The sequence below is a fragment of the Populus euphratica genome, unplaced genomic scaffold (genome assembly GCF_000495115.2).
Source record: "Populus euphratica unplaced genomic scaffold, PopEup_1.0 scaffold88.1, whole genome shotgun sequence".
Classification (NCBI taxonomy): Eukaryota; Viridiplantae; Streptophyta; class Magnoliopsida; order Malpighiales; family Salicaceae; genus Populus; species Populus euphratica.
The window spans coordinates 32,278-56,907 of record NW_011499956.1 but is presented as its reverse complement, the minus strand read 5'-3'; the positions used below and the strand labels follow the sequence as shown (position 1 = coordinate 56,907).

General features: G+C 33.4%; 1 protein-coding gene and 1 pseudogene across 1 annotated transcript; both read right to left on the bottom strand.

The window, feature by feature from the left end:
• Positions 1–9,561: 9,561 nt before the first annotated feature.
• LOC105138379 (protein LURP-one-related 15-like) lies at positions 9,562–10,779 on the bottom strand. Its single transcript, XM_011044434.1, has 3 exons — positions 10,381–10,779; positions 10,036–10,260; positions 9,562–9,660 (listed from the first exon to the last, which is right to left on the bottom strand). The coding sequence occupies exons 1-3, from the start codon at positions 10,657–10,659 to the stop codon at positions 9,562–9,564; spliced, it is 603 nt and encodes a 200-aa protein (XP_011042736.1). The 5' UTR covers positions 10,660–10,779.
• A 9,676-nt stretch (positions 10,780–20,455) lies between these two features.
• LOC105138378 (uncharacterized) lies at positions 20,456–24,366 on the bottom strand (annotated as a pseudogene).
• Between the last annotated feature and the right edge of the window lie 264 nt (positions 24,367–24,630).

Below are 24,630 nucleotides of genomic sequence, written 5' to 3'. Positions count from 1 at the left end.
CTACTTGCATTTGCATCATATTGCCTCTTGAGATTTTGTTGTGGTTGAGATGGAAACTTACCTTGCTCTTGAAAACTAAGAGTAGATATGAATTTTGCAAGAGTGTCTTTAAAATCTGTTATGCTTTGAGTAAGTTGAGTGTTGATTGTCTCTTGCTTTTCAATGAATGCATACAAAATTTCCTCAAAATTACTTCTAAGAGGTGGAGCATAAGAAGGTGCATATCCATAAGAATTTTGGAAATTATGGTGTGCTTGAAACTATGGTGGTGAAGTTTGTGCATTATCACTCTTCCAACTGAAATTTAGGTGATTTCTCCAACTAGGATTGTATGTTTGCAAATATGGGTTATGATTGGGCCATTCAAAACTGTTTAAAGCATGGGCTTGTTCATGGAGACATTCCTTAAAAGAAGACAAGGTTGGACAGTTACTGGTTGAGTGTTCGTTTGTTTCACATATTTGACATGCAATGTTTTCAATAGATTTAAATTGACCACTCTTTTTCAATTCTAGTGCCTCGACTTTTCTAGCTAAAGATGCACACTTAGCTTGGAGGTCATGATCTTCCCTAAGGTTGTACATACCTCCACTAAATGTATGAGGTTGAATTTTCAGCTAACAAGTCTAAGTACTCAATTACTTCATCAGGGTCTTTATCTTCAAAAGTTCCATTGCACATCAATTCAACCATTTGCCTATCTCTAGGTGTTAACCCTTCATAAAAATGTGAAACCAATCTCCATGTTTCAAAACCATGATGAGGGCAAGTACTAAGCAAGTCTCGATACCTATCCCAACATTGGTAAAATGTTTCTCTTGGTTTTTGAGTGAAAGTGGTGATTTGTCTTTTGAAAGTGTTTGTTCGATGAGATGGGAAAAATTTCTTTAAAAACTGTTGTTGCATTTCATCCCAAACACGAATGGATCCTGATATTAAATTTTGTAGCCATGTTTTAGCTTTATCTTTTAATGAAAAAGGAAAAAGCTTTAACCTGATAGTGTTCATGCTACAATTTAAATTATTATATGTGTTGCAAACCTCCTCAAATTCCCTTAAATACAAGTATGGATTTTCTAAATCTAAGCCATGAAAAGTACAAAGTTTCCTCAAAATTTCTTGTAGGAGGTGGAGCATAAGGAGGTGCATATCCATGATAATTTTGGAAATTATAGTGTGCTTGAAACTGTGGTTGTGAAGTTTGTGCATTGTTGTTCTCACTCTTCCAATTGAAATTTGGGTGATTTCTCCAACCAGGGTTGTATGTTTGGGAGTATGGGTTGTGGTTGGCCCTTTGGAAACTGTTTAAAGCATGGGCTTGTTCATGGAGACATTCTTTAAAAGAAGGCAAGGTTGGACAATCGTTGGTTGAGTGTTCATTTGTTTCACAGATTTGACACACAATGTTTTCAACGGATTTTAATTGACCACTCTTTTTCAATTCTAGTGCCTCGACTTTTCTAGCTAAAGATGCAAACTTGGCTTGAAGGTCATGATCTTCCCTAAGGTTGTACATGCCTCCACTAGATGTGTGAGGTTGAGTTTTACTCGGTGCCTCATATGTACCCGTGGTGTCCCAATTTTGAGCATTTTCAGCTAACAAGTCTAAGTACTCCATTGCTTCATCAGGGTCTTTATCTTCAAAAGTTCCATTGCACATCAATTCAACCATTTGCCTATCTTTAGGTGTTAACCCTTCATAGAAATGTGAAACCAATCTCCATGTTTCAAAACCATGATGAGGGCAAGTACTAAGCAAGTCTCGATACCTATCCCAACATTTGTAAAATGTTTCTCCTGGTTTTTGAGTGAAAGTGGTGATTTGTCTCTTGAAAGAGTTTGTTCTATGAGATGGGAAAAACTTCTTTAAAAATTGTTGTTGCATTTCATCCCAAGCACGAATGGATCCTGGTCTTAAATTTTGTAGCCATGTTTTAGCTTTATCTTTTAATGAAAAAGGAAAAAGCTTTAATCTGATGGTGTTCATGCTACAATTTAAATTATTATATGTGTTGCAGACCTCTTCAAATTCCCTTAAATGCAAGTATGGATTTTCCAATTCTAAACCATGAAAAGAAGGTAAAAGTTGAATAATACCTGGTTTAAAATTAAAATGAGATGCATCAGGAGGAAAAACTATGCATGATGGTGCACTTGTTCTTGTGGGATTCATGTGGTCTCTAAGTGTTCTAGCACGGTTATTCTCATTATTTTCATTATGAAGTGATTGATTATCTTCTTCGGCCATATTTTCTGAAAATGATGAGGATACCCTACAAAGTCTACCACTTGATGTACGTGACCACACTCTCATGCACGTGTAGGAATAGAATAAAAGGAAAAAGAAAACAAAAAAAAAAGAAATAAGAGAAAAGAAACAAAGTTATATACAAGAAAAGTGAAAAGAGAAAATAAAATAAATATTATAATTTATACAAAAGTTACCTCCCCGGCAACGGCGCCAAAAACTTGACACGACTAAAAGATTGATGTCTTCTCCCAAGTGCAGTAGTGTCGAAGTAATAAATAACCCGGCAAGACCGGGGTCGAACCACAAGAAGGTTAATTGTACAAATTATAAATAACAATAATACAACAATAATAATAACAACAACAACAACTATAATAATTGTAATAACAATAATAGTAATAATAATAATAATAATAATAATAATAATAGTAATAGTAATAGTAGTAGTAGTAGTAATAATAATAATAATAATAATAATAATAATAGTACTAATAGTAGTAGTAGTAATAGTAGTAGTAGTAGTAGTACTAATAATAATAATAATAAAGAAGATGATGATGAGAACTTTGAGATGAAATATTAATGTAAAGATTTAACAACGATAACAATAAATGTCAAGGTTAGAGGATCCACTAATGGTATGTCAAACAAGTATAGTATAAACTCTTATTAGTCAATTGGAAACCACACACAAAGGAGGTTCCAATTAGATTATAGATTGTTAACATGATTACATTAGTCATCTTATTCAATTAATGCTAATACTTGTAAATCTCATCAAGCATTCATGATTATAACTTATGTTAACAACAAATCAAGTTCCTTTCATAGCTCAGGTGTCAGTTATACCATACAGTATGGGCTATGAAAGTGCCAAGCATTTATTGTACCAAGTGTTATACAACATAAATCAAGATTAGTCATTTAACAAGCTTCTCTCTTTGTATTTTTTATGCTTTGTTTTCATTAATATTAAGTTTATGCCTTTCATTTCCTTTCCTTTACTTAGTTAACTTTTATGTTCTTATTTTGTTTATCTATTTTGCTTTCTTTCATTATGTCTAGCTTAGTTAGTTATGTCAAGGTGAAAAGGTTACACTAATGGTGTAAGAATAAGTATAATGTAAACTTAATATGGACTTTAATGTTTGATACTAACATGTTTTGTATTTGTTATCTTGTTCACTCTTTAATACTTTACTTGTTAAATAACTAAGCTTTATTTATGTTGTATAACATTGGTACAACAAATGCTTGGCACTTTCATAAGTCATATTGTATGGTATAACTGACACCTGAGCTATGAAAGGAACTTAATTTGTTGTTAACATAAGTTATAATCATGAATGCTTGACGAGATTTACAAGTATTAGCATTAATCAAATAAGATGACTAATGTAATGATGTTAACAATCTATAATCTGATTGGAATATTCTTTGTGTGTGGTTTCCAATTGAATAATAAGAGTTTATATTATACTTGTTTGACATACCATTAGTGGAACCTCTAACCTTGACATTTGTTATTATCATTATTTAATCCTTACATCAATATTCCATCTCAAAGTTCTCATCTTCTTTTTCTTCTTCTCCTTCTTTTTCTTTATTATTATTATTATTGTTACTACTACTACTACTACTATTATTAGTATTATTATTGCTACTATTATTATTGTTGTTGTTATTGTTACTATTGTTGTTGTTTATAATTGTTGCCTATAATTTGTACAATTAACCTCTTTATGGTTCGACCCCGGTCTTGCCGGGTTATTTATTACTTCGACACTCCTGCACTTGGAAGAAGACATCAATCTTTTAGTTGTGTCAGTGGACCTTTCTAATAGTAAATATATTTGTTGTCCATTGACTTTAAAACTATCTACTTGGAAGGAAAAAAATATAAAGTTATAAATAACTTTGTTAACTTAAAGGATTTTACTATTTTCACTAGTTGCAGCCCTAATATAGAAGATAAAATAGAGAAATAAGAATATAAATTGCAAACAAAAAGATTGAAGTAGAGCGCCACAAATTAATTCTTCTTTCATCAAACAAATCAAGATAATTGAGCATCGCTAACCCCAAACTTAAAATTTATTTTTGTCTTATTTTAGGATGTTTGTTAAGAATTTGATTAGTTTTTTTATAATTCTATTATTTTTGCTTTGTTTTGTTTTTGTGCTTGGATCTACTAGTTTTATCAAATATGTTTTTGAATTCTTGTTGTAGTGATTTTTTTCTTCTAATTAATTAGATATATTTTATTGGTTTGTCTTGATCATACTTGGATTTTTTTATTAAAATAAATATGTAATAATCATTCTTTATTATTTTTTACTTTATTTCAAAGTTTATCAAACATAAATAATGCTTTGCTTTATCTAATGTTTCTTATATACTTTGTATGGTTATATTTGATAGGTATAAAGGCCAACAAAATTAAAGTGATAGATACTTTATGAAGATGAAATTAATTTCATCACTTTGATTTATTTTGGTATTGTTCAAAACCTTTTACCTTATGCAAAAGTCATTATATGTTTGTTTTTTTTTTATAACTCATGTACAATAAATTAAAAAAATATTATATCTTATTATATTAATTTTCGCCCCTAAAAAATAATCCTAGCTCCACCCCTGCTTGTAGGCAACATCAACAATATTTACTGTCCAATAACTCACAACGAACCGAATCCCAAATATTTTAATTACAAGATGAACAATTTACCACGTGGTTCAGAACACATGTAAATACTATCACAAACTCATTATCTTTTGCAAGGTTACTGTATGTCAATATTACATAATTCTCGTTTATTGATTATTGTTGTACTTGATAGAGAAGGTTTTATCAAATGGGAGGGAGTGATGGTATTTCATTGTCTTTACTAAGCCTAGGCCGTGAAAGAAATGTTAAGTGCTGCAATGAGTATTTTGTCAATGGATATATGTTTCATACTGTAGAATACAGGCATGGAAGAATACTGTAGAATACAGGCATGGAAGAAAGACATACAACAACGGTGTTTGTGTTAAGAGATCATGTTGTAGTGAGTTTGAAGTTAGCTATTATGGTAAATTAGAAGAGGTCGTTGAATTGCAATATCATAGCGAGCAGAATAGAGTGTTTTTATTCAAATGTTATTGGTATGACACCACTGATAGAGGAATCAAAGTAGATCCTTACTATGGTGTGGTTGAAATCAACTCAAAACCTAAACTCCGCAACGTAAACAATATCTTTGTTTTCGCAAAGCAATGTTACCAAGTTTATTACACATACACCCCTTCTTTTAGAAAGGACTGATCAAGAGTTGATTGGTAATCCATTTTAAAAACAAAATTCAGGGGTTGTGTCGAGGTTGTTTAGGATGAGTACGAATATACAAGTGTGCAAGATGAAGTCTTTCAAGTTAGTGAGTTGATTGAACCATATCGAGTTGCTCCTTCGATTGACTTGGAAGAAAATTCAATTTTTCATGTTTTCGATGATAGTCTTGTTGATGTTGACATAGAGGAGTTGAATGTTGTTCTGAGCTCAGCAGACAAGCAAATGTCAATAAAGATGATGATGATATCCACATTGAAGAGTGCGATAGAGGTGATCACGATTCAATTGATGACAAAGAAGAAGAAAATTCTAACCAACTATTAGAGCACGAAATTGTAAATTATTTTTTTATAATGTAATATTATGGATGATATTTTGTAACATGAAATATTTATTTTATAATTGTTCATTGTTGTTATTGTACTGTGCAGGAAGTTTGCAATTTAAGCATTTGTAAGAGGATAAATAGGCAATACAAACATAATTTGTTACGCACAGTGTGCCATCACGAACTTCCATACAGACAGATACTGTCAGTTGATATTTTACATAGAGTTACTGCATTTGCCACAATCACTAACGTCCATACAGACGGAAAAAGTCTGTTGGTATTTTACAAAGAGTTGTAAAATATTTACTACATTTGCCACCATTACTGATGTCTATATAGATGAATATTGTTCGTCAATAGTTTACCAAGAATTTCAAAATATTTATTGCATTTACCACAATCACAAACGCCTATACCATGGTATGTTATATAGGCATGACTATTAGAGTTCTATGTCGGTGCAGTTGACACTTACTAATAGACTCACCGACGGATTGTGCAAATTCCAAAGCGCAGGCATTAATGGCTCTCTGACTGCGTGTATATACCGACAGACTGTGAAAATTCTAGAGCGTGATTTAAAACTTTTAGTGTGAAATTCAAAATTTACCGACCGATGTTTGATAATTCACTGACGGAATAATTAAAAATATTGTTGTTTAAATATGTCATCGGTAAAAATATAGCATAAATTCCAACAACCGCCCCTTCAGTTCATTTTCCTCTTCTTCATTTCTTTAGCTTTCAATCTCTAATTCTCTCTATTTTTTTATCCTTTAATCTCTATTTATGGTTCTATTCTTATCTTCAACAAATTAAAAGGTATGTATTTGATTCAATATATGTAATGATTTTTTTCATCTTTTCTTTGTTTTATTAACATTTTTTTTTTGTATTGTATGTAGATAAAGTCTATAAATAAACACATTATTAAGCTAAGCATTTTTCATTCCTAAAGCTGATTGTTTTTTTTTTAATTTGTTATCTATTTTATTGTTTTTAATGCTATAATAATTGATTATCTTGTTGAATTTTAATTGTTATTCTTGAATTTAACTTGTAAATTGTAATTGAAAATATAGGATTAAATTTAATTATTTTATCTCAATTTTACTATATTATTGCTCGATATGTGTTTGATTATTTCCATTAATTTTAATTATTATTGATGAATTTCTATTCATGTTACTTGAATATATAAAATTAAATGTTATTGTTTTGCTATATTTTTTTTGTTAAATTTGTATAGATGTTATGTTATATATAAGATTTTTCAATGTAGTCAATTGGTTTATGGCTATTGTCAATATTTGCAGGTTTGAAAATTTTAGGTAGTTTTCAGTATAGGGGAGGTGTTGCTGATTTTTTTTTAAATATTCAAATTTAATTATGTAATTATTCGTATAAATTTGTGTAGATGCGTTGAAAGAAATCAATAGCATGTCGTTAGCATATGGTTGTAGTTAGTTCTTCTAGCAGAGAGAATGACTTATCCTTAGGTGCCAATCAAGAAGAGGCACCTGCACCCACTCACGATGCTGCCTGTTCCAGCGCGATTTCATAGCTCAGAGGTAGTGTGCTTTCACAGCGGGGTCAATTCTCTCGCAAGTACTTGACACATTGGAAGGACAACCTTTTAATGTAAGTTTGTTTCAGTTTTAATTTTTTTATACTTATAAGATAATTTGTGAACAACTAACTAATATTTTAATATTTTTAGGTTCACAAACATTGAGGTCACTCGAGTAATAACATCGGTGTTTAAATTGTCGATGGAGATTCCATTATTTCAATGGAGTCAGCTTTCTAGACATCGTGATTGGAGACCTTATATCGATGCATGGTTTCGAAGATTTCAGGTAGGTATTAACTTCTAATTTTCAACTTATTTTTAATAAATTATTTTTATAATTTTATATTTGGTACTATTTTTATTTTAAATAAATTATTTATACACAGTATAAATTCGAGTAGGATAACGCAGATGACAATGTTGCGAGGAGGGTGTGGGAGAGTTATATGACAATTAGGTAACATCGAAAACAATATAATTTTTTTTTATATAATTTCATATTTTGAAATCTAAATTTGCACTATGAAAGTAGGTTGTGTGATTTTTGGTATGACACAAAAAAAGCTAAAAAATATGCCAGAGGTAACAGTCTACAAGGCTGGAATGACATGACGGTTTGGAGGGATTTCAAACCGCCATACATCTCGGGGGATATATAACCGCAATATATTGAGCACGTGACGTTTGAGTGGTTCACATGACACTCACAGTCTGGTTTCAACAACCAGAACCAGCAAATTCATGGTTAGGTGACCACGCACACCGGCAGCTCCGTTCCGTTCAATGCACATGCGAAATTGATGGTAAGATTAATTTAAATGAAATATTTCATCAATTAATTTTTTGTTACTTATAAATATATTTAACTTGCAACATTTTTTTTTCTTACAGGCTACGTCTCTTGAACGTGAGCCAAGTCCAATGGAGCTATTTGTAGAGAAGCACGCGTAGAGTGCAAATCGCCAAATGAGGGTGCAACAGTTCATTATCAACAGCGCTCAACACTTCATGATATGTTCGTTCAACCATTTTATTTCACAAGTTATTATTTTCTTGAATTGAATATGATGATTTCTTTTTTAATTTTCAAGAGACCTCTAATAGCCGGTTGAGAGAGAGATATGGGGATCATCCTTCGACCCATTCAAATTTGTGGTTAGAGGTAGGATCGTCTAGTGAACCTGATAAAAATTGGGTGTATGAGCTCTGCAACACTACGATTGAGAACTTGTGGGCGGCTTATAGTATTTCAACCATTGGGAGCTCCCAATTAGTATCGAGCACCCATTATGAGGAATTCATGGCCATGATACAATAATATGAGCGACTCTCGGTGGATTATGAACAACTCCACCAAATGATCATGGACATTAGATCATAGATGAATGATACATGAATGCCTTCTTTTTGGCCGTTTATTCCTGGGAACAACTAGCCTCATCCTCCTCCTCTAGCTCCATCATTGTTCTCGTTTAATTTTTTTTTAAAAACACATTAAATTTGTAATGAATATTTGGATAAATGTTATTTAACTTTATTTTTATATTTTTAATGTTTCATACAATTTTATTTGCATAATTGCTTTTTTACTATTAATTTATATAATTTTATATTATTTATTCTAAATAATTTTTTTTTTAAATCACAACCAATGGATTTCCAGACGCACGTGGTTCATCAGTATTTTAGAGAGAGTTAAAAAATATTTACTGTATATGTCACTATCATTGATATCTACACCAATAGCTGAAACCATTGATATTTTATAGAAAGTTACAAAATATTTACTTCCTATGCTACATTCATCAATGAAACTTTATTTTCAGTGAGTTACTGCTTGAAATACAAACTAAATTATTTTGTTAATATATTTCTAGTGAAATTTGTTTTTCACCTGATTTTTCCATCTGTATGATTATTAGTGTTTATTTTTTATTTTTTACCGAGAGAATTACAATAAAAAGAGAAATTATTGATGATCTATATGCCGAGAGATAGTTTCTGTCGGTGGGTGTGTTTTTTACGCCGAGCAAACAAATCCATTGATAAAACAGCTAATGGCCGCGTCCCCATAATCAACCGTATTTGATCGCGTCGAGAATCACCACTACAAGAGCCACTATGAAGGCATAATCAACATTAGGCATAATCGCGAGAGTGTGTCTTCCATGCACCTGCGTTCACATAATAAGAAAAAAACTGGCATGAGATATTAATTATGAAGACAACTTTCTTGATTAAAACAATAATCGGTTTTAATGTAAATGATGAAATCTGGGGTATTTCTAAATCGGTTTTAATGTAAATGATGAAATCTGGGGTTTTTCTACACCAGCCTCAGCCTCAGCCTCAGCCACAGACATATAGAATATATTAAAATGATGAAAATATTATAAAGATAAAATTAATTTTATATCTTATTATATAAATTTTGACCCCTCCATTAGATAATCCTAGCTCCGCCTGCATATAGTTTTGTATGGAAAGATGGTGTTGGTTAAATTAATTCAATATTGTCATATTTCATAAATAAGTTTTGTTAATGTTACTTGTGCAAGCATGGTATTGGAATCTCCAAGAAGTATAGAAAAGGAACTCTTGCTGTAGCTTTCCTTGACCTTGAAATCAGGGACCTCTCCTTTGTTATAACCCAAGAATACGTCTAACTCAGTCTTGAATTGGAACAGCTTTGATTTCTTGGCTGTGAAAAGCAAATCATTCTTCTTCTTGCTTTTTCCTCTAAAAGCCTCCCACCTCCCATGCATGGTCATTATCTGGAGAAAATGATAAATTAAACACGCGGTAAGAAATTGATATCGGACTAACTCTTATCGTTGTTGTGATGGTTAGATTGAAAAAGAAGAGAACAAATGACAGAGAGCAATTAAACATACCTTCTGCCTGAGATTGACAAGGGTGTTACCGGCTGCATCTTTCAGAAAACGACGATCATGGAGGGTTAATAGTTTACTTTTGACATGGAAGATGAGGGTGCCATTAATGTCAGACACCTTAAAATCATTTTCTCCAAGAGTCCATAGCTTCGTAGAGACGGCGAGTTCAACAGGGTACTGTGCCAGGTACTGTGGCCCTATTGCCACCACAGGATGCTCCACTGGCGGGTATGTTCTCATAGCTGGAACCGGGTTGAATGGTGCTTGCCTAGTAGCCATAATCACAGAAACAAAATATTACTCGAAGAAATAAACAGAAAGAAAAATAGCTAAATTTCTATATTATGCAAGTCTTGATGATGGTTATGGAAGTAGTCTTTGGGAGGAATGATGTACGTATTTTATAGTTTCAATTAGCCCTGTATCATGTCCTTAAATAAAACAAAAAAAGGCCCTGTCCTTCTTCCGAAGTTCAATTTTGCGTGTAAACAAAGACTTTGTTTTTTTGGCAGCGAGGGAGGGGGGAGGCGGAGTCTTTGGTTGGATCGGGAAAAATGTTATGGCGTGTATTCGACCAGAAGAGTCGGTCTCAACATATCCAAGCTGTGCCATGGCTCCATCAACACATGCTCCAACCCGAGTCTTATACATGGTTCAGAAATCAATGAATTACCCTAAAAGCAAGACCCCAGTTGATTCTTTTTCAAGCTGATTTGTTATCGTAGTTTACTAGGTGTCCTTAGGGGTACAGGTAGGATTATTTGTTATGGGTTCAAAATTAATATAATAAAATATAATATATATATTTTTTAATTTATTATACATGAGTTATAAAATAATACAAACATATTATGAACTTTGCATAAAGTAAAAGGTTTTGAGTAATATTAAATTGAGTCAAAACGATTAAGTTAATTTTATCTTTATAATGTATTCATCACTTTAATGTTGTTGATATTTATACCAATCAAATATAAATATCCAAAATATATAAGAAACATTAGATAAAGTGAAGTATTATTTATGTTTGATAAACGTAAAAAATAATAAAGAATGATTTTTACATATTTATTTTAATAAAAAAATCCAAGTATAAACCAATAAAATATATCTAATTAATTAGAAAAAAAATCACTATAACAAGAATTCAAAAATAAATTTGGTAAAACTAGTAAATCCGAGCAAAAAAACAAAAAAGAAGAAAAAATAACAGAATTATAAAGAAAACATCATCAAATTCTTAACAAACATTCCAAAACAAGACAAAAACAAATTTAGGTTTGGGGTTAGCAATGCTCAATTACCTTGATTTGTTTGATGAAAGAAGAACTAATTGATAGCGCCTGACTTCAATCTTTTTGTTTGCAATTTATATTCTTATTTCTATATTTTATCTTTTATATTAGGGCTACAATAAGTGAAAACGACAAAATCCTTTAAGTTAAAAAATTTATTTATAACTTCATATTTTTTTCTTTCCACGTAAATATTTTTAAAGTCAATGGACAACAAATATATTTATTATTAGAAGGGCCCACCTATTTAAATATTACATCTTCTCACACTATCACTAAGCAATAAAAAACTAACCTATAGAATCAGTCACTATATGTTTTTTTTGCACGGGCCTGACCCCTGCTTACCTCTTCTTGATTCCGCCCCTAGGTGGCTTGCGTTACGCCATGGGCTCACCTTTTATTTTCTTAAAAAGTTGGATTCTGATGTTGGCAGGACCAAAGACTATTTGGATCCTGTACACGCAGGACTTAAGTCTATTTTGAGCCTTGCACTGCCAACGACCCAAGGCTATTTTGAATTCTGCAATATACAGGGCCATAGTTGGGTCTTGGTGTGCCCAAGAGCCACATGTGCGCTAGGGTGTGCCATGTCACTAGGTAGGCAGCCAAGCACCACGTGTGCACTTCAGGTAGTAGCCCAACCGCCACATGGTATAAGGGGTGTGCCCTACCCCCTTGCAGTAGCTCAAGTGCCACATGGTGCAGGGGTGTGCCCAACCCCAAGTAGCAGCCCAAGAGCTACTTGTCTCCACGTAGTTTTCCTTCGATAATAATAACAGTTGTTTAAAATTTATTAATGATGATAATAATAATAATAGTAATAGTAATTTTTAGTTTTACCTTTCAAATCAAATATATTATTGTTTTTCAATATTATGAATAATTTGTTTCTAATTTATTAAATTTTTTTATTATTAATATTAATTATTATAAAAATAATAATATTTATAACACCAAATATAATATTTTTAATAATAATACTTTTGATTATAGTAAAAATAATAATATTCATAACACAAATAATTCTATTTTTAATTCCAAGAATATTGAAAACGCAAATAATAATATTTTTTATATTAAAAATTTGAATTCTTATAAAAATAATAATATTGTAACACCAATAACAATACCTTTGATATGAATATGTTGAATTATAAGAATAATAATAATATGTTGATATGAATAATTTGAATAATAAGAAAAACTAATAGTATGTTTTATACGAATACTTTGTGTTATAAGGAAAATAATAATATTTACAATGCAAATTATAATATGTTTTATATTAATACCTAGACTTATTGACTATTTTTAATAATACTGCGTTGCAGGCTCATTTTTTATTTTTTTTAAATATTAAAAAAATTTATAATATAAATAATAATATGTTTTTAATATTAATAATAATATATATTTTTTAAAAATTTATTAATTATTTTTATTAATAATATTATTAATAATAAAAATAATAAAACTTTTAAAAAAAATAATAATATTAGAATCATAAGACCTAGGAACCTTGGGTCTTGATGGAGGGCCAATAACAATTGGGTCCTGACGTAAGACCCATTGATTTTAGGTCATGACATCGGACCCATTCTCCTTAGGTCCAACTGCACTACTAAATAATAATATTGTAACACCAATAACAATACCTTTGATATGAATATGTTGAATTATAAGAATAATAATAATATGTTGATATGAATAATTTGAATAATAAGAAAAACTAATAGTATGTTTTATACGAATACTTTGTGTTATAAGGAAAATAATAATATTTACAATGCAAATTATAATATGTTTTATATTAATACCTAGACTTATTGACTATTTTTAATAATACTGCGTTGCGGGCTCATTTTTTATTTTTTTTAAATATTAAAAAAATTTATAATATAAATAATAATATGTTTTTAATATTAATAATAATATATATTTTTTAAAAATTTATTAATTATTTTTATTAATAATATTATTAATAATAAAAATAATAAAACTTTTAAAAAAAATAATAATATTAGAATCATAAGACCTAGGAACCTTGGGTCTTGATGGAGGGCCAATAACAATTGGGTCCTGACGTAAGACCCATTGATTTTAGGTCATGACATCGGACCCATTCTCCTTAGGTCCAACTGCACTACTCAAGTGCCAGGTGACCCTAAGTGGGGCACGAGCATGGGTCACACCCAGCACAGCCCAAATGCCACGTGGGCGCAGCACTAAGGTTGGACTCAAGCGTCACGTGACTATAGGGGGGTGTGCCCTACCCTCGGGCAGCAGCCCAAACGCCATGTTTCCCCACGTAGTTTTAGTAGTAGTAGTAGTAGTAGTAGTAGTAGTAGTAGTAGTAGTAGTAGTAGTAGTAGTAGTAGTAGTAGTAGTAGTAGTAGTAGTAGTAGTAGTAGTAGTAGTAGTAGTAGTAATAATAATAATAATAATAAAGAAAGAGAAGAAGAAGAAGATGATGAGAACTTGGAGATGGAAAATTAATGTAAGGATTAAACAATAATAATAACAAATGTCAAGGTTAGAGGTTCCACTAATGGTATATCAAACAAGTATAGTATAAACTCTTATTATTGAATTGGAAACCACACACAAAGGAGGTTCCAATCAGATTATATATTGTTAACATGATTACATTAGTCATCTTATTCAATTAATGCTAATACTTGTAAATCTCGTCAAGCATTCATGATTATAACTTATGTTAACAACAAATCAAGTTCCTTTCATAGCTCAGGTGTCGGTTATACCATACATTATGGGCTATGAAAGTGCCAAACATTTGTTGTACCAAGTGTTATGTAACATAAATCAAGATTAGTCATTTAACAAGCAAAGTATTAAAGAGTGAACAAGATAGCAAATATAAAACATGTTAGTATCAAACATTAAAGTCCATATTAAGTTTACATTATACTTATTCTTACACCATTAGTGTAACCTTTTCACCTTGACATAATTAACTTAGCTAGACATAATGAAAGAAAGCAAAATAGATAAACAAAATAAGAACATAAAAGTTAACTAAGTAAAGGAAAGGAAATGAAAGGCATAAACTTAATATTAATGAAAACAAAGCATAAAAAATACAAAGAGAGAAAGGAAGAGCATGATCTTGATCTGGAAATCAAGATGCCTAAATGCATGGCAAATGCCTCCTTTTATAGGCCAAAAATGGGAACTATTGATTTGATGACTAATTGATAAGTGGGTGACCAACTTTTGACTTGGTGACAATCCTTATCTTCTCTTGTCTGCCCAAAACGTCATTGATAACGTCAAAATTGGAGCCAGTTGTAAACATGAAAGTTGTAGGCAATTGTCTCAGCTTTCTTGTGTAAAAATTTCAGCTCATTTGGACTTCTAGAACTCTAGATATGGCCAAAATACCGAACAGTGCTCGGGCTGGAAGACAGATTCGGGCTTCTTTGTTGTTGCTACAATTTGGACTTGATAATGGCCTTTTTAGATCTTGGGCTCCATATGAAAGTTGTAGGCCTATGTCTTACCTTTCCATCCATATAAATTTGACCTAAATCTGAGATCTGTAGCTCCAGATATGACCCAATTACCGAACAGTGTTCCGGTTTGGATTGCACCGACATCTCTTCTCTAAGTTTGACCATCTCTTTATCCATGCAATTTAAGTTCTTCAAGTCATCAATCAATCCTTTCATTTATGTGATAGGCCTGCATTAAAAATAGATATTTACCACAAATTATAGGTATCTTATATTATTAGATACATTATTATAAAACATATTTTAGTTAAGGAGTTATTGATATTTCAAGTGCAAAATGATGATATAAAACCATGATAAAAATGCACTTTTAAGTACTAATCAGTCCCCACGTAGTTTTTATTCGATAATTGTCACGAGGTGACCAAGCGCCGGCCATACAATATGCAATCCTTTTCGAGGGGTGCGCGAGCGTCTGGCAATGGTGGAGGATTTTGTCGTACCTCCTATGTGAAGTGTTATGTGTTGGAAAGGGTTTTGGATTTAATCATAAAATTATAATTAATATTTAGGAGTTGCCACCTAGTATTATGGTCACTAGAAACCTATGGTCTACGAGAGTCTAAGTAAGGGACTGATTGTGCAACGGGAAGATGCATGACCCCCAGTACACCCTACCTAAGGTAAGCTGCATTGTTGTTTGATTATTTTTTTTCTGAGTCGAGTATCTATTGGTCTTTCTAAGGCTCAAGGCAGATTTATCTTCGCGAGAGAGTCTCTACCTTATTGGGTTAAATTCTAGTCGTTCTAAAGTCTGGATTTTAGCGTCGCATTTATTTACCTTGTATCTTTAATACCTGAAGGTGTACTTTACCGTGTAATTTTACACTCCACAGATATTAAAGTCTACATCTAGATCCTAAAAAAGTTGGATTTTTTTTTTTATGAAAAATATGCTTGATTTTTTTTTTAGAATTTGGCTATATGCAACTATATTTGAAAATGTTTAGAAATTTTTTTATTCATTTTTATATTTTTTAAAAAACATTAAGAGAAAACCTGGTATTTTAACACCAGAATTGTATTTTACAGTGTAAATATACAACCCGATATTATGAAAAATTGGTAGATTTTTTTTTGTTTGGAAATCAAAATTTTTGAAAGGATTTTTGAATTTTTTTTATATATATACATAACATTATAAACACATACATACATACATGTATATATATATATATATATTAATGAATTAAATATTATTTAATCATATAGGCTGGGTCAAGCATAGGCCTAGAAACAGGTGGGCTGGAGTCGGCCCAAAATGGTTGGGCTGAACTCGGCCCAACATATTCCTTATTTAAATTTAAGGGACAGGCTGGACTTGGCCCAGCCAACTAGGCTGGACTAGAACAGGTCCAACCCGAAACAACTTAGTCACTCGCAGCCTAGTGACTAAGTAGCATGAGATAGTGCAACGTGAATTATAATTCACGTTGCATTGTTCTCATGCAATGGTAATAGATAGGAAGAAGAAGAAGAAGAGAGGAGGGAGGCTTACCTGGTGTTAAGGGAGTTGGTGGCCGGACTGGTGGCGCATGGTGCGACTGGAGGTGGTAAGGCCGGTGGCTGGCTCTGGTCGTTGCTAAAAGAAGATGAAGTAGAGGCTTCCGAAGGAGAAGGGAAGCTCACGGTTGGAGCTGTTGGAGTGGGGAGGAGAGAGATGCTACCCTAGTTGCCTTTGGAAAGGAAATGAGCTTCATGGCAAGGTGATGGCTGCTGCTTTTGCTGTTGTCATAGCCGCCGGGGTCACGATGGCAAAGAAGAAGATTTTTACAAAGGAGAGAGAGAGAGAGAGAGAAATGGTGCAAACACCATGTGAGATGGTTTGGTGGTCACTTGAGGTGGTTTGATGGCAAAAAGACAGGTGATGATGGTAGTGGTGGCTGAAAGCCATGGTTGAAAGAGAAAGAAGAAAAAGGGCTGGTTGCATGAAAATTTAGCAGGGAAAGTTGGTTTTCTGCCAACTTCAGGTTTGATTTTTTCCTCCTTCCCGAACATGAAATCTGCTCCTATTTATAGGGGTGGAAGAGGATAATGTTGTCTTTACAGGCGAGTAATGTTCAACCTTTGATTTGGTTGGAAAGTATCCAAACAGTTGGCTCAAAGTAGGCATGATGCACTGTCAATTTGCAGCTGCAGGCTGCCTGAGGTGGCCTCTTTGGAGTGGTGTCACATCCATTTATTTGCTAGTGAGTCGGCAACGACCATACACGAACGTAGAGGGATGTTTGGTGATCAGTTTCATGTAAGGTTTAACAAATTTGGTGGATGTTAGGTACATTAAATGCACCTGCAAAGTAGGCGACTCAACTATTTTTTTTGAAAAAAATGAAGAAGATAATAAATAGTGACCAGACGACGCGTCGTCTGGTCCTCTGTTTTTTTTTTAATATGCAAAACGACGTCATTTTAGATTTAAACTAGGGATTTTTCTAAAGTTCAAAGGAGTCCATCTTTTGATTAGTTTCAATTGAACCCTTAATTAACCTTAAACTTTTGATTTAATGCAATTAGGCCCCTGCCGAACTTCAACTTCATCCTCGTATTTACGTGCCTTTTACAATATGGTCCTTGGTCTCAGATTTATGCAATTTAACCCCTAATTGACCATTAAACTTTCAATTTCTTTAATTTTGCCCTTTTTTTGTTAATTGAGCCCCTATTAGGCCCCTGCTGAACTTCAACTTCAGCCTCGTATCCAATTAGGCCTTGAATTTCCTCCAAAAATTACAGCTTGATTTTCTCTATTTTTGTAGTCCTCCTTGATCTGCTTTTTCTAGATTGCCGGCCTTTATTTTATTTTTTTATTAAAATAAAGGTGATTTTTTTAGGGAAAAACCTAGAATTGGGTTATGACAGTTGCCCCCCCTCTTTACAATGCCTACGATAGAAAGTCTCATAAGAGACTTTAGATAGTAAGCTTTGTAAAGAAGAAAAAGAAAAAAGAGATAACAGACTCACCCTATCAAGAGATGATGAATCCTTTATGGAAGTACTTGAAGTAAAGGTTAGAAAGCGTGTCTAGAGGGAAGACTAAAAGGCTCGATGACACACTCTGAGGAAATAGATAGGATTGTTGAGTGCACTTCCTGGGAAGGTTGAGGGCTACAATACGCACTCAAATGGAAGGAGGTAGGGCTATAAAGTGCATTAGCTGAGATGGTTGAGGGTTCAAAGACAGTAGGGCTATAAAGTGCATTAGCTGAGATGGTCGAGGGTTCAAAGACGCACTCAAATAGAAGGAGTTAGGGCTATAAAGCGCATTAACTGAGATGATCGAGGGTTTGAAGACGCATTCAAATGGAAAGAGGTATGGTTATAAAGCACATCAACTGAGATAATCGAGGGTTCGAAGACGCACTCAAATGGAAGGAGTTAGGGCTATAAAGCGGATTAAGTGAGATGATCGAGGGTTTGAAGATGCACTCAAATGGAAGGAGGTATGGCTATAAAGCGCATCAACTGAGATAATCGAGGGTTCGAAGACGCACTCAAATGGAAGGAGTTAGGGCTATAAAGCACATTAACTGAGATGATTGAGGGTTCGAAGACATACTCAAATGGAAGGAAGTAGGGCTATAAAGCGCATTAGCTAAGATAGTTGAGAACTCAAAGGCTATCTTAAAAGAGGTAGGGTCAAGAAACACACCACCTAGGAGATTATGGCTCAAAGGTGCATTTGAAAAAGGGATAAGGCTATGAAACGTAATATCGAGAACTGAGGGATCAAGGACCCACTTGAAAAAAGATAGGGTTAAAAAAAACACACTACATAAGAGGTAATGCGTTATAATAATGAGACACTAATATGCTAAAGGTAACAATAATGCATTATGATCAAGATGCATGTATACTTATTTGTGAAATATAGGTCCCCTTTCTTCACTGATTTCCCGCCTTGAAAATTCGAGTGTCATTTGATCATGCTTGTGAGTGTTTGTTTGGGGTTTTCTTTAGGGACAAAGTTATGTGAAAGAAGATTTGGTTATTTACAAGGAGTTGTTTTTACAGTGAACTGTGTTTGTTTGGGGTTTTCTTTAGGGACAAAGTTATGTGAAAGAAGATTTGGTTATTTACAAGGAGTTGTTTTTATAGTGAACTTTTGGAATTTCAAAGTTATATGAAAAAAAACATTTTGATGTTTATTTAAAACAAACTTGTTCTGAAAAATTCAAGCAATTCTCCTTGGTAGGTTTGCATAAAAGTTGTTTTTGGTAAAAATATCAAGTGATGTTTTATTGATTAAAAAGGATTCAAGATCCAACCTGAAGGTTTCAAAGAACCAGTTTTCAAAACATTCATTTTAATTGCATGAATAATGACTTGTTTTGTTTAAGAAAACACTGTCTAACGATCCAGATTGCTAGCCTTTGATCAGAAAGGGCTTGATTAAGCACGTAATGCAGACTTTTGGCTTTTGGCTATGAAGAAAAGGATATCTATTGGCTCAAAAGGTGTTTAAGAGACTTTAAGACTAAGGATCACTAGTGCTTATATCCCAATTTTTTTTTTTCATGAATTTCTAGACCTTGGAATTTATTGGTAAAATGGCCCATAGTGCCCCCCCAATGTTGGGCCTTTTCTTCTTTGGTTTTGAGCATGATTATATTAGTGGTTTTTGTGGTACACTCAAATCTTTTTGGAACTTTTTCATGCCCCCAGTTTTGTTTAGGCACTTTTGATCATTGAGGATTTTCTTTCATGCCCTCCCTTGTGTTGTTTGAGAACTTTTATCATTGAGATTTGTTATACCCTCCATGGTTGTTTGGACACTTTTTGTTATTAAGGATTTTTGCACATGCCTCCCAGTATAGGGTGTGATCCTAGCCAAGGTTATCTTTCAAGAAACATGTATTAGGCTAAAAAAGGAAGGCAAGAGATTTTTAAAATTTGTGAAAGGATGATCAACGATGATATTTCTTCATTTCAAATGCATGCATTTAGAACCAACAAGCTTTGCTTTTTTTAATGCAAATATGCGAAATGGTTTCTCATTATTCATGCAGCCAAAACTTAACTTTGAAGTCATTTCATAGCGTTTGGGTTGTTTTTTAGGTTTTATAGGTGTTAGGATATCACTTTAACTTTCAGAACTTAATTGTTCGAACAAACACCAATATGATTCTTTTATTAACTTTGATTTTTCAAAAATCCTTGTGAAAACATGAGATCATGCATAGTTTTTAGGGGAAACACACTAAAGAAATTATGGCCAAACTTCAATTTTATTGAAAGGTAAATACATTAGGCATAGTACTTTACAACATCTGAGTTGACAGGTCTAAGTAGATCCTTTCCATCTATATTAGTCAAAATTAAGGCCCCTCTAGAAAAAGCCTTTTTCACCACATATAGCCCTTCGTAGTTTGGTGCCCACTTACTTTGATCTTCTCCTGATGCTAGTGAGATCTTCTTTAACACTAAATCCCCCTCTTTAAACACCGTTGGTTTGACCTTCTTGTTGTAAGCCTTTGCTATCTTGCTTTGGTATAACTGGTGATGGCAAATATTTGCTAGTCTTTTTTCAGCAATCAAGTTTAACTACTCAAATCTTAACCTCGCCCATTTTGATTCGTCCAGTTTTGCATCCTTCAGGATCCGTAGTGATGGGATTTCTACTTTTAGGGGCATAATCGTCTCCATTCCATATGCTAAAGAATATGGGGTTGCATTTGTAGAAGTTCTAACTGTGGTGTGGTATGCATGAAGTGCGTATGGGAGCATCTCATGCCAATCCTTGTAGGTTACCACCATTTTTTGGATGATCTTCTTGAGATTCTTATTAGATGCTTCAACTGCCCCATTCATCTTCAGTCTATAAGGGGAAGAATTTAGATGTTTAATCTTCCACTTGGTGCATAATTCGTTAATCAACTTTCCATTGAAATTCCTAGCATTATCAATTGTCAATTTTGCTGACAAACTATAACGACAGACTAAATCCTTTTCATTGAATCTCTTGACTACTTTATGCATTACATGGGCATAAAAATTGGTTTCTACTTATTTGGTGAAGTAGTCGATGGCCACCAAAATGAATCTATGCCCATTGCTCGCTTTTGGATTAATTGGCCCTATAACATCCAAACCCCACATATTAAAAGGCCAATGTGAGATCATATTGAACAGAGATGTTGGAGGCATATTTATCCTATTGCCATATATCTGACACTTCTGGCATTTTCTCACATAGTCTATACAGTCTCTCTCCATGGTCAACTAGAAATATCCCAACCTTTATATTTGCTTTGCCATTGTATGCGTATTAGTATGTGTAACACAGATCCCCTTATGGACTTCTTTTAATGTTTGTTCAATCTCATTTTCGTTCAGACACCTATGTAGAGTCCCATCAAATGACCTTTTATATAAAATTGCTCCATCTAAGTAAATATTCATGGTCAGACTCCTCAAAGTCTTTTCATCTGTCTTGGAAATCCCTTAAGGGTATTCTCGATGTTGGAGAAACTTCTTGATGTCATTATACCATGGTTTCCCATTTGGAGATTCTTCAATTAAGCAACAATAGGTTTGGAAGCTTCTAACTTCAATATCTATTGGTTGGATCTTGCTTCTGGTATCAACTTGTGTCATTGAAGCTAAGGTTGGCAAGGCATCAGCAAACTAATTCTTATCTTTGCTTATATGAGTGAATTTGATCTCTTCAAATTCATTGGCTAACCTTAAGAGATAATTTTGATACAACTTTAATTTCTCATCCTTGGTTTGCCACTCACCTTCTTGGTTTTAAGTTCTAAAGCAGCTTCCAGGCCAATGATACAAGCTTCATACTCAGTTGTATTATTGGTACATCCAAACAATAACCTTACTGAAACAGGATATTGCTTTTTTCTGGGTAAATTACTATCGCTACTACCCCATTTCATGATACATTTACTGCACCATCAAAGTAAAGAGTCCATATATCACTTTCATCACCTCCATTCTCGATTAATATCACATCTTCATCTGGGAGGTCGAAGTTTAGAGGCTCATAGTTTTCCACAACATGATTTGCAAGATGATCGGCAATTACGCTTCCTTTTACAACTTTTCTCGTCATAAAGACAATGTCATATTCTGCCAACAACACTTGCCATCTTGCTATTCTACTTGACATGTAAGGTTTTTGACAAATATACTTGAGCGGATCTAATTTTGAAATCAACCAGGTTGTGTAGTACAACATATATTGCCTGAGTCTTTTTGCACTCCAAACCAAGGCACAACACAACCTTTTAATTGTTGTGTATCTTGACTCACAGTCATTGAATTTTTTACTCAAGTAGTAAATAACTTGCTCTTTCCTTCCAAACTCATCATGTTGTCCTAGCACACAACCCATAGCTATTTCTATTACTATTAAATACAAGATCAAAGGCCTCCCTAGTGTTGGAGGTACTAGCAGCGGCGAATTTTGCAAGTACCTCTTTATTTTATCAAAGGCTTCCTGACAGTCATTATCCCATACTTCAGGATTTTTTTTCCTGAGCAAGTAAAAAATTGGCTCACAGGTCACGGTTAATTGAGATATAAACCGAGCTATGTAATTTAGACACCCAAGGAAACTTCTTACTTCCTTTTCTATCTTAGGTGCAGGCATCTCCTGAATAGCTTCGGCTTTATCAGGATCAACTTCTATTCCTCGATCACTTACTATGAAGCCTAACAATTTTCTTGTTTTTACCCTGAATGAGCATTTTACAGGGTTCAACTTTAACTAGTTTTTTTGTAGCCTTTCAAATAGTCTCCTTAATACTTTCGCATGATCATCTCCCTTTTTTGATTTTGCAAGTATTTCATCCACATAAACCTCCACTTCTCGATGCATCATATCATGGAATAGGGTAACCATTACCCTTTGATATATGACTCCAGCATTCTTAGCCCGAATGGCATCACTTTATAGCAAAATGTCCCCCAAAGTGTGATGAAGGTGGTCTTTTCTTTGTTTTCTTCCACCATTCTTATCTGGTTGTAACTAGAGAATCCATCCATAAAAGAATACGTAGCATTTCTTGCAGCATTATCAACTAGAATGTCTATATGAGATAAAGGAAAATCGTCTTTTGGGCTTGCCTTATTCAAATCTCTATAGTCCACACACACCCGGATCTTGCCATCTTTTTTTGGGACTACAACCACATTATCTACCCATTGAGGATATTGGACCACATCTAAAAATCCTGCATCCCACTTTTTTTGAATCTCAGCCTTTACCTTTAGCAACATGTTCGGGCGCATTCACCTGGTTTTATGCTTAACTGGTTTGCTTCCTTCTATTAAGGGAGTTTTATGTACTACTATGTCAGCATTTAGAACAGGCATATCTGCATAAGTCTAGGCAAAAACATCTGCATATTCCTATAAAAAAAAAACCAGTCTATCTCTTTTTTCAATTGTAACAAGGGCACCAATCTTTAGTTCTTTCTTTTCTTGCTCATTTCCCAAGTTAATGACTTTTAGTTTCTCACTAGCAGGTTCCCAGGACTTCTCAGAGTTTTCTACCAACCTAGTAAATTCTTTTATATCTTCTTCTTCCCATTCTTCATCACCCATTGCAACCATATTATGAAAGTTCAGCCAATTATTCTTAGTGCAGTGGTTTTGTGTATCGATGGAACTTTCAAGATTCCTGAAAGTGCAAGGTATGCTCGTGTAAGGGTGATTCATGAAAGGATAAAAGGATGAAAGCACACATTGAGCACAAGAAAATGCTTGAACTCATTAAAACAAAAGTGCTCGGTTAACATAGAAAATCTTGTGGTATCATAACCTAAACTACTAACAAGATCAGTACAATTCAAAACAAAGCAAAACAAATACGAACATGATCAAATAAGAGCAATTACTTTTAAACACAATAGGAGCAATCTTCATCATCCAATTTTGGTACACCTCTCCTTCAACCAATCTTCGCACAAAAAATCTTGCGGGGGTTCATCAATGGTATGAATGGAAAGCTGTGGTAGAACTTCATCCTTCACTTCCAGATCCACTTCCTTTATCTGTTTTTCTTCATGACTCTCCAGGATACTGATGTGGAGATCTACTATGCTAGATCTAATCACTTCTATAGCCCTTGGGAAAGATACTTGGAGCGGTGGGATGACAAATTCCTCTTCTTTTGGCTCTTTTCCTTCAATCCTTGCCATTATTGCCTCTTTTCCAATCTAGGCAACCCATTTGTAGTCATCTTTCTTGGGTTTATATTCAAGCCCAAATCTTTGATCCGCACTCTTTAGCTTGATTAGCCTAGTCTTAGGATTATATTGGAAAGGAGCCCCATTTTTCAGAAAGCATCTAGCAGCCATTTTTGTCACTTTAGGGATTCTAGACTTTCTCAACACAGCACCTTTGGGAACCCATTCCATATTCACAATTTCAAATGCATGAATATTCCCATCTCTATAATCTTC

Excerpts from the sequence above, each read along its gene's own strand:
- LOC105138379 (XM_011044434.1), bottom strand. The coding sequence starts at position 10,659 with ATGGCTACTAGGCAAGCACCATTCAACCCGGTTCCAGCTATGAGAACA. Across the intron at positions 10,261-10,380 it reads TTGTCAATCTCAGGCAGAAG|ATAATGACCATGCATGGGAG; the intron begins GTATGTTTAATT and ends CATTTTCTCCAG. Across the intron at positions 9,661-10,035 it reads CCAATACCATGCTTGCACAA|GTGCATGGAAGACACACTCT; the intron begins GTAACATTAACA and ends ATGTGAACGCAG.